We start from the raw sequence: 11,982 nt of genomic DNA, 5'->3' as shown, positions 1-11,982 counted from the left end.
GGTAACATCATTAGAAATTACTTTATAAATTTCCATTGTTATGCGGATGATACTCAGTTGTATTTATCGATGAAGCCAGAAGAAAGTAATCAATTAACTAAACTCCATAACTGCCTTAAAGACATAAAAACTTGGATGAGCACCAATTTCCTGATCAGAGACTCTTTATCTGATGACATAGTTTCTCTAGATGGCATTGCTCTGGCCTCTAGCACTACCATAAGAAACCTCGGAGTAATATTTGATCAAGATTTGTCTTTTAATTCTCATTTAAAACAAACCTCACAGACTGCATTTTTTCATCTGCATAATATTGCGAAAATTAGGCCTATCCTGACCCGAAAAGATGCAGAAAAATTGGTCCACGCTTTTGTTACCTCTAGGCTGGATTACTGTAACTCTCTATTATCAGGTAGCTCTAGTAAGTCCTTAAAAACTCTCCAGCTAATTCAGAATGCAGCAGCACGTGTACTAACAGGAACTAAGAAACGAGATCATATTTCTCCTGTTTTAGCTTCTCTGCACTGGCTCCCTGTAAAATCCAGAATTGAATTTAAAATCCTACTGTTAACTTCTAAAGCTCTAAATGGTCAAGCTCCGTCATGTCTTAGTGAGCTCATAGTGCCATATTATCCCACCAGAACACTGCACTCTGAGAACGCAGGGTTACTCGTGGTCCCTAAAGTCTCCAAAAGTAGATCAGGAGCCAGAGCCTTCAGCTATCAGGCTCCTCTCCTGTGGAATCATCTTCCTGTTACGGTCCGGGAGGCAGACACCGTCTCCACATTTAAGACTAGATTTAAGACTTTCCTCTTTGATAAAGCTTATAGTTAGGGCTGGCTCAGGCTTGCCCTGTACCAGCCCCTAGTTAGGCTGACTTAGGCCTAGTCTGCCGGAGGACCCCCCTATAATACACCGGGCACCTTCTCTCCTTCTCTCTCTCTCTCTCTCTCTCTCTCTCGTATTCTATTACTGCATCTTGCTAACTCGGCCATTCTGGATGTCACTAACTCGGCTTCTTCTCCGGAGCCTTTGTGCTCCACTGTCTCTCAGATTAACTCATATCACAGCGGTGCCTGGACAGCGTGACGTGTGTGGTTGTGCTGCTGCCGTGGTCCTGCCAGATGCCTCCTGCTGCTGCTGCCATCATTAGTCATTAGTCATACTTCTACTGTTATTATACACATATGACTATTGTCACACATGTATACTGCCAGATATTAATACATACTTTCAACATATTGTACCACAGTAGCCAGAACTATAACTATAATATTATTACTTTCAATAATGTTGTTGTAACCTACTGTCATTATCTGCATCTCTCTCTCTCTCTCTGTCTCATTGTGTCATACAAATTACTGTTAATTTATTATGCTGATCTGTTCTGTACGACATCTATTGCACGTCTGTCCGTCCTGGAAGAGGGATCCCTCCTCAGTTGCTCTTCCTGAGGTTTCTACCGGTTTTTTTCCCCGTTAAAGGGTTTTTTTTGGGGAGATTTTCCTGATCAGCTGTGAGGGTCATAAGGACAGAGGGATGTCGTATGCTGTAAAGCCCTGTGAGGCAAATTGTGATTTGTGATATTGGGCTTTATAAATAAAATTGATTGATTGATTGATTGATTGATATGGTTCTACAAGGTTCAGCAACGCTTCACAGGGTTCTAAAAGGTTCCACAGGGTTCAACAGGGTTCCACAAGGTTCAACAGCGTTGTACAGGGCTCCACAGGGTTCCACGGGGCTCCATGGGGTTCCACAGGGTTCTACAAGGTTCCACAGTTTTCAACAGGGTTCCACAAGGTTCCACAGAGTTCTACAAGGTTCCATAGCAGTTCAACAGGGTTTCACAGTTTTCCACTGGGCTCCACATGGTTGTACAGCATTCAACAGTGATTCACAGGGTTCTACAGGGTTCCATAGGGTTCTACAGGGTGGTGTGTGGAGTGCTGAACAGACCTGTTTGTAAGGATAAGGGTGTGAGGATGAGGAGGGTTAGATGAAGTTGATACTTCCTGTGTGGCGAAGAGCAGTCGGCTCCACTTCCTGGCAAACAGCAGCAACTGTTGTTTGATCTGAATGGTCAAAGTTCAGACGGTAAGACAAGAAGAGACAGCTGCTGAAGGAGAACACACACACACACACACACACACACACACATTTACACCCACACACACACACACACACACACACACACACACATTTACACACACACACACACACACACACACATTTACACACACACACACACACACACACACACACATTAACACACACACACACACAGTGGAGCTGGAGGAAAATCTTTTCACTGATGTTTAACGTGTTCATGATGTTTATGATGGAGCAGAAAGTTCATATGATGTAATGTGTTATGTGTCATAAACATGTTGCTGAGGTGCATCCGTCTCTGTACAGTGATCTGGTCTCAGATCAGCTGTGTGCTGATAAAACATGTTCATGTATCAGTGACCATCAGACGCTATCAGCAGCAAACATGTTTGTTTATCAGTAAACATGTTTGTTCATCAGACTGACGTGTTGTTGCTCGTTGTCTTGCCACGTCTCCTCATTAACATGTATGTGAGCTGACCTGTTACTGGTGGTATCTATGTCACGGAGCGTTGAATAAATTTAGTTTCCTCTGTGATGTAACTGGTCTGTGTTAAATGTCTGATCTGAGGTCAGTGACAACACTGAATAAAGTCATGACCACGACATCACAAACACATGTGACCTGAGTTCTACTGATCTCTAATGAACTCTACTGAAATCTACTGTACTCTACTGATCTCTACTGTACTCTACTGATCTCTACTGCTCTCTACTGTACTCTACTGATCTCTACTGGTCTGTAGATCTCTACTGTACTCTACTGATCTCGACTGCTCTCTACTGATCTCTACTGTACTCTACTGATCTCTACTGTACTCTACTGATCTCTACTGATCTCTACTGTACTCTACTGATCTCTACTGCTCTCTACTGATCTCTACTGTACTCTACTGATCTCTGCTGTACTCAACTGTACTCTACTGATCTCTACTGCTCTCTACTGATCTCTACTGTACTCTACTGATCTCTACTGTAGTCTACTGATCTCTCCTGATCTCTACTGATCCCTACTGGACTCTACTGATCTCTATTGTACTCTACTGAGCCCTACTGATCTCTACTGTACTCTACTGATCTCTACTGCTCTCTACTGTACTCTACTGATCTCTACTGGTCTGTAGATCTCTACTGTACTCTACTGATCTCGACTGCTCTCTACTGATCTCTACTGTACTCTACTGATCTCTACTGATCTCTACTGTACTCTACTGATCTCTACTGCTCTCTACTGATCTCTACTGTACTCTACTGATCTCTGCTGTACTCAACTGTACTCTACTGATCTCTACTGCTCTCTACTGTACTCTACTGATCTCTACTGTAGTCTACTGATCTCTCCTGATCTCTACTGATCCCTACTGGACTCTACTGATCTCTATTGTACTCTACTGAGCCCTACTGATCTCTACTGTACTCTACTGATCTCTACTGGTCTGTAGATCTCTACTGTACTCTACTGATCTCTACTGCTCTCTACTGATCTCTACTGTACTCTACTGATCTCTACTGTGCTCTTCTGTACTCTACTGTACTCTACTGATCTCTACTGCTCTCTACTGATCTCTACTGTAGTCTACTGATCTCTCCTGATCTCAAGTGATCTCTACTGGACTCTACTGATCTCTACTGATCTCTATTGTACTCTACTGAGCCCTACTGATCTCTACTGATCTCTACTGTAGCCTACTGATCTATACTGTACTCTACTGATCTCTACTGTACTCTACTGAGCCCAATTGATCTCTACTGATCTCTACTGTATTCTACTGATCTCTACTGTAATCTACTGTACTCTACTGATCTCTTCTGTACTCTACAGATCTATACGGTACTATACTGATCTCTACTCTACTCTACTGATCTCTATTGTACTCTACTGAGCCCTACTGATCTCTACTGTACTCTACTGATCTCTACTGTAGCCTACTGAGCCGTATTGATCTCTACTTATCTCTACTGTATTCTACTGATCTCTACTGTAGTCTACTGTACTCTACTGATCTCTACTGTACTCTACAGATCTATACGGTACTATACTGATCTCTACTGTACTCTACAGATCTATACGGTACTATACTGATCTCTACTGATCTCTACTGTACTCTACTGACCTCTACTGGTCTCTGCTGTACTCTACTGCTCTCTACTGTACTCTACTGATCTCTACTGAACTCTACTGACCTCTACTGGTCTCTGCTGTACTCTACTGGTCTTTACTGGTCTCTACTGTACTCTACTGATCTCTACTGAACTCTACTGACCTCTACTGACCTCTACTGATCACTACTGTACTCTACTGATCTCTACTGTACTCTACTGGTCTCTACTGATCTCTACTGGTCTCTACTGATCTCTACTTTACTGATCTCTACTGTGCTCTACTGTATTCTACTGATCTCTACTGACCTATTTTTATTTGTAACAAAGTCTTTTGTCCTGTGAATGTTTCTGTGAATGCTTCTGTGTTTGGTCTCTGAGCTCTGACTCGTTAACTCACATTAACGTCTGAAGACTCAGTAACGACTGTTGGTGTAGTTTATTATGAATGACTTCATCTGGTCAGTTTATTATACAGATGATGTTGTTCTGATTGGATTAATAACTGGATCAATAACCGGATCCTTAACTGTCAGTATACAGGTTGAAATATTTGTTATAAATCTGTTCCTGATTCAATAATCCTGACTTAATCTGATTAATTTTCTTCTTCTGTTAAACACTGATTTTTTTGTTTGTTAGTTTTCGGAACTTTGGACTGCATTTTCTCCACAAACAGGAAGTGACATCATCAACTCATCAGTTCTGATGGTTCAGTTTCTTCTGACGTCATGACATTGACTTGTTTTTCATGTCGGAATATTTTCAGCTCAGAATCCACCAATCAGGAGTTTGTTTTATATCTGCTTTAAATATTATGATGAAGGTGTGACTGACACACACACACACACACACACACACACACACACACACAGGTGGCAGTTGTTTGTTCGTGTCATGTTTCTGTCAATGAATTAAATCATCAGCTTTTCCTCTATAAAACCAAAAACTGAGCCAAGAACATCAGAATGCTCTGAGCAGCTGAACTCAGACCTGATCCACCAGAGCCAGACCTGATCCCAGACCAGCCATGGACCGAGGTGAGACACCAGGACCTGAGACATTGCTCCGTTACTGGTTATATGTCTCCTACCTGTCTGACTGTCTAACCTGTCTCTCACCTGTCTCCTACCTGTCTGTCTCTCAGTCGTCCTCCTGCTGTCAGTAGTGTCTCTGGGTGTTTCCTCTCAGCCAATCACAGACGGCCAGCGTCTGTTCTCCATCGCCGTCAGCAGAGTTCAACATCTCCACCTGCTTGCTCAGAGACTCTTCTCCGACTTTGTAAGTCTTCAGCGGCTGGAAGAGACGGACAGTGACATCAGAGACAAAGACTTGTGATGTCATTAACCCTCAGTGTGTGTTTGTGTTTGTTAGGAGAGCACTCTGCAGACGGAGGAGCAGCGACAGCTCAACAAGATCTTCCTGCAGGACTTCTGTAACTCTGATTACATCATCAGCCCCATCGACAAGCACGAGACGCAGCGCAGCTCCGTGAGTCCTGCAGTGTGCGACACTCTGCTACACACTGCTACACTTGACGACACATTACTACACAGCTCTACACTCGAAGGACACTATACTACACTCTGCTACACTCTGCTACACTCGACGACACACTACTACACTCTGCTACACTCTGCTACACTCGCTGACACACTACTACACTCTACTACACTCGACGTCACACTACTACACTCTGCTACACTCGACGACACACTACTACACTCTGCTACACTCTGCTACACTCGACGACACACTACTACACTCTGCTACACTCTGCGACACACTACTACACTCTGCTACACTCTGCTTTATTCGACGACACACTACTACACTCTGCTACACTCGACGACACACTACTACACTCTGCTACACTCTGCTACACTCGACGACACACTACTACACTCTGCTACACTCGACGTCACACTACTACACTCTGCTACACTCGACAACACACTACTACACTCTGTTACACTCTGCTTTATTCGACGACACACTACTACACTCTGCTACACTCTGCTACACTCTACGTCACACTACTACACTCTGCTACACTCTGCTACACTCTACGACACACTACTACACTCTGCTACACTCGACGTCACACTACTACACTCTGCTACACTCTGCTATACTCGACGACACACTACTACACTCTGCTACACTCGACGTCAGACTACTACACTCTGCTACACTCTGCTACACTCGATGACACCCTACTACACTCTGCTATACTCGACGACACACTACTACACTCTGCTACACTCTGCTACACTCAACGACACACTACTACACTCTGCTACACTCTGCTACACTCAACGACACACTACTACACTCTGCTGCACTCGACGTCACACTACTACACTCTGCTGCACTCGACAATGCACTACTACACTCTGCTACACTCGACAACACACTACTACACTCTGCTACACTCGACGTCACACGACCACACTCTGCTACACTCTGCTACACTCGACGACACACTACTACACTCTGCTACACTCGACGACACACTACTACACTCTGCTACACTCAACGTCACGCTGCAACACTCTGCTACACTCTGCTACACTCGGCGTCACACTACTACACTCTACGACACACTACTACACTCTGCTACACTCCACGTCACACTACTACACTCTGCTACACTCGACGACACACTACTACACTCTGCTACACTCGACAACACACTACTACACTCTGCTACACTCGACGACACACTACTACAATCTGCTACACTCGACGACACACTACTACACTCTGCTACACTCGACGACACACTACTACACTCTGCTACACTCGACGACACACTACTACACTCTGCTACACTCGACGACACACTACTACACTCTGCTACACTCGACAACACACTACTACACTCTGCTACACTCGACGACACACTACTACAATCTGCTACACTCGACGACACACTACTACACTCTGCTACACTCGACGACACACTACTACACTCTGCTACACTCGACGACACACTACTACAATCTGCTACACTCGACGACACACTACTACACTCTACTACACTCGACGACGTACTACTACACTCTGCTACACTTGACGACACACTACTACACCCTGCTACACTCAACGACACACTACTACACTCTGCTACACTCGACGTCACACTACTACACTCTGCTACACTCAATGACAGACTACTACACTCTGCTACACTCGACGACACACTACTACACACTACTACACTCTGCTACACTCGACGACACACTACTACACTCTGCTACACTCGACGTCACACTACTACTCTGCTACACTCGACGACACCCTACTAAACACTACTACACTCTGCTACACTCGACGACACACTACTACACACTGCTACACTCGACGACACACTACTACACTCTGCTACACTCTGCTACACTCGACGTCACACTACTACACACTGCTACACTCGACGACACACTACTACACTCTGCTACACTCTGCTACACTCGACGTCACACTACTACACACTGCTACACTCGACGACACACTACTACACTCTGCTACACTCTGCTACACTCGACGACACACTACTACACTCTGCTACACTCGACGTCACACTACTACACTCTACTACACTCGACGTCACACTACTGCACTCTGCTACACTCCAGGAAGCTGTTGTCTCTCTCCTGTCGTCTGATTGGTTGCAGGTGTTGAAGCTGTCGTCTCTGTCCTCTCGTCTGATTGGTTAGACGTGTTGACACTGTTGTCTCTGTCTTGTCGTCTGATTGGTTGCAGGTGTTGAAGCTATTGTCGATCTCCTATCGGTTGGTGGAGTCCTGGGAGTTCCCCAGTCGGTCCCTGTCCGGAGGTTCTGCTCCCAGAAACCAGATTTCTCCCAAACTGTCTGAATTGAAGACCGGGATCCTGCTGCTGATCAGGGTCAGCACACACACACACACACACACACACACACACACATACACACAAACACACACACACACACCCACTATAAACATCAGTCTCACCTGATCAGCTGATCTAACCATGTGATTAACCACCTGATCCTGCAGGCCAATCAGGACGGAGCGGAGCTCTTCCCTGACAGCTCCGCCCTCCAGTTGGCTCCTTATGGGAACTATTATCAGAGTCTGGGCGCCGACGAGTCGCTGCGACGAACGTACGAACTGCTGGCTTGTTTCAAGAAAGACATGCACAAGGTGAGGAAGAGGAGGAGGACGGTGATGATGTCATGATCTAAAATTCATTTAATAATAATAATACATTTTATTTGTAAGCACTTTTAACAAATGCTCAAAGACACTATACAGCTTTTTTAAAAAATCATAAAATAGAGCTAAGTCAGAATAAAACTCGAAAACAGCAATAAAACAGTATAAAACACACAAACTTATACATTAAAATCACTGTCAGATCACTGTCTAGCCTCCTGGAGGTGTCGTGGGACTAACTAGACGAAACACCGGTGAAAGGAGGTTCCCACCCGATGACCCCAAAGACATGTTAGTTATCACTGCTCACTGGTCTGTATAGTTAAGCCTTGCCATAATAGCTTATCGTAGGGCTTAGGAGGTTATTCATTGAGTGCTGATCCCTTTTTTTTTTTTTTATTAGAGCACAAACTTCTTGTGTTTATTTGAATTTAAAAGCTGATTTAAAAAGGTGAGTTTTAAGCATGGTCTTGAATGTTGGGAGGTGTGTGCAGATACAGATGGGTTTGGGGAGTGAGTTCCACAGGGAGGGGGCAGCGAAGGAGAAGGCCCTGTCCCTAAAGGGTCGGTGCTTGGTCCGTGCAGGTAGTGAGAGGAGATTTCCTTCAGATGAGCGGAGGTCGCGGGAGGGGGTGCGGTGGTGGAGTAGGTGTGTGAGGTAGGAGGGGGCCTGGTTGTTGAGTGCTTTGTGTGTGAGGAGGAGGATTTTGAACTGTATGCGATGTGTGATGGGGAGCCAGTGTAGGTTTTGGAGGACAGGGGTGATGTGGTCTCGGGAGCGGGTGTGGGTGAGCAGGCGGGCAGCTGAGTTCTGGATGTATTGAAGTTTATTGAGGAGTTTGAATGATGAGCCATAGAGGATGATATTGCAATAGTCTAGTCTGGATGTGATAAATGCGTGGATGAGGGTTTCTGCAGCAGAGGTGAGTGAGGGGCGGAGACGGGCGATGTTCTTGAGGTGGAAGAAGGCAGTTCTGGTGAAGTGATTGATGTGGTGATCAAATCTTAGCTGGCTGTCAGGGATGACTCCTAGGTTACGGGTGTGTGGTGAGGGAGACAGAGTGCAGTTATCGAAGGTGAGGCAGAGGTTGTGGGTGGCTTTGGTGCCGGATGTGGGGTCAATGATGATTATGTCCGATTTGTCACTGTTCAGTTGGAGATAGTTTGTTTGCATCCATGATGTTTTTTTCAGTGAGACAGTTGGTGAGTGTGGAGTGGGTGGTGTTGGTGATGGCTTTGGTGGAGATGTAGAGTTGGATGTCGGCAGTGTAGCAGTGGAACTGGGGGGCCGTGATGACGGAGGATCTTGCCAAGGGGGAGCATGTAGAGGATGAAGACGAGGGGACCAAGCACCGATCCCTGGGGGACACCCTGGGACAGGGGAGTGGTGGGGGAGGTGCAGTTGTTTATACTGATGAACTGGTGTCGGTTGGTGAGGTAGGACTGAATCCAGGAGAGTGCTGTGCCGGTGATGTGGAGAGATGATTCCAGTTGGGAGAACAGGATGGAGTGATTGATGGTGTCGAAGGCTGCTGTGAGGGCAAGGAGGATGAGTATGTTGAGGTGTCCGGAGTCTAAGGAGGATTTAGAACCAAATGTAGTTGCAGAACGTTCACGCTGCACAGGATGAACAGAACACGGAGACTTGTGGGCAGAGTCAGGTCTCTGCAAACACAAGGGAACAACAGCTGTGGATGTTGGGGGGCAGTCCAAACTCTCCTCACCTTCGTCTGGCTGGGTAGTGGGAGGAAGTGATGAGCGGCGTTCGTCTCATGGTCCACCGCACTTCCTCCTACCCCGTGTGTTCCTCTCTGATGGTGACGTGTATCTGTCGTGAACGTTCCACTAACAAAGAATAAACATGGCCGCTGTGTCACTGGTGGCCGAGGCTACCTTACAAGGTGCCACCTTATATTCAGTTTAAACACACTCACACACCGATGGAAGCATCATCGGGAGCTATTTGAGGTTCAGTATCTTGCAGACTGGAGGGGCCAGGGTTTGAACCACCGATATTCTGATTGGTGGACAACCCGCTCTATCTCTGAGCCACAGATGATGATGATGTTTGTGTTTCCAGGTGGAGACCTACCTGACGGTGGCTAAATGTCGACTCTCTCCTGAGGCCAACTGTACCCTGTAGCCCCGCCTCTCCAGTATGAAGACACGCTCCCATGTGGATGATGTAATGCTGTGTGTTCTGTAGTCCCGCCCACATGTTTTCTGACTCTGCTAATTAGCATTAGCATTTGTGTTAGCCACAGTGTTAGCCTGTGTTCAGTTGTTTGTTGGAGCAGGTGTTATTATGATGACAGCCATCAACAGGAAGTGATATCATACTGTCACCATGTGTAATAAAGTGTGTGCTGTGTTGCATTCAAACATGTCTCTGTTTGTGTCTTCAGCCTTGTGTTCCCCCTAATGTCTGAGGGAACAGTTGCTCCTGATGTCTGAGGGAACATTCCTCCTGGTGTCTGAGGGAACAGTTCTTCCTGATGTCTGAGGGGACATTCGTCCTGGTGTCTGAGGGAACAGTTCCTCCTGATGTCTGAGGGATCCGTTCCTCCTGATATCTGTGGGAACAGTTCCTCCTAATATCTGTGGGAACAGTTCCTCCTGATGTCTGAGGGAACAGTTCCTCCTGATGTCTGAGGGAACAGTTCCTCCTGATATCTGTGGGAACAGTTCCTCCTGATGTCTGAGGGAACAGTTCCTCCTGATATCTGTGGGAACAGTTCCTCCTAATATCTGTGGGAACAGTTCCTCCTGATGTCTGTGGGAACAGTTCCTCCTGATATCTGTGGGAACAGTTCCTCCTGATATCTGAGGGAACAGTTCCTCCTGGTGTCTGAGGGAACAGCTCCCCCTGATGTCTGAGGGAACAGTTCCTCCTGATGTCTGAGGGAACAGCTCCTCCTGGTGTCTGAAGGGAACAGTTCCTCCTGATGTCTGAGGGAACAGTTCCTCCTGATGTCTGTGGGAACTTTCCTCCTGATGTCTGAGGGAACAGTTCCCCCTGATGTCTGAGGGAACAGTTCCCCCTGATGTCTGAGGGAACAGTTCCTCCTGATGTCTGAGGGAACAGTTCCCCCTGCTGTCTGAGGGAACAGTTCCTCCTGATATCTGTGGGAACAGTTCCTCCTGACGTCTGTGGGAACTTTCCTCCTGATGTCTGAGGGAACATTCCCTCTGATGTCTGAAACAAACATGTGACAGCAGAGTCATGTTTTAGTCACTGATTGTTTTTTTAAAGATAATTTTTTGGCCATTTTGCCTTTAATGGACAGGATAGGTAAGCGTGAAAGGGGGAGAGAGAGAGGGGGATGACATGCAGCAAAGAGCCACAGTCTGGATTTGAACCCGGGCCGCTGCGGCAACAGCCTTATACATGGGGCGCCTGCTCTACCACTATGCCATCGACACCCTAGTCACTGATTGTTTTAAATGATTGATGGATTGTGAGAGTGTAGGTCTTCATGTGGACAGTAGGGACATGTCCCTACCAATGTCTTGGGAGAACAGGACAGGTCCCTACAAATGTCTCAGTGAATGTGTTCACAATGTCCTCGTA

The 11,982-nt window shown here is 46.2% G+C and overlaps 1 protein-coding gene across 1 annotated transcript; it reads left to right on the top strand.

Annotated features, from left to right (window-relative positions):
• Positions 1–5,175: 5,175 nt before the first annotated feature.
• gh1 (growth hormone 1) lies at positions 5,176–10,793 on the top strand. The gene is made up of 6 exons (XM_033645914.2): positions 5,176–5,252; positions 5,360–5,493; positions 5,587–5,703; positions 7,978–8,121; positions 8,253–8,399; positions 10,492–10,793. The coding sequence occupies exons 1-6, from the start codon at positions 5,243–5,245 to the stop codon at positions 10,552–10,554; spliced, it is 615 nt and encodes a 204-aa protein (XP_033501805.1). The 5' UTR covers positions 5,176–5,242; the 3' UTR covers positions 10,555–10,793.
• Positions 10,794–11,982: the final 1,189 nt, after the last annotated feature.

The sequence above is a fragment of the Epinephelus lanceolatus genome, chromosome 18 (genome assembly GCF_041903045.1).
Source record: "Epinephelus lanceolatus isolate andai-2023 chromosome 18, ASM4190304v1, whole genome shotgun sequence".
Taxonomy (NCBI): domain Eukaryota; kingdom Metazoa; phylum Chordata; class Actinopteri; order Perciformes; family Serranidae; genus Epinephelus; species Epinephelus lanceolatus.
This window is presented reverse-complemented; position numbering and strand designations above follow the sequence as displayed.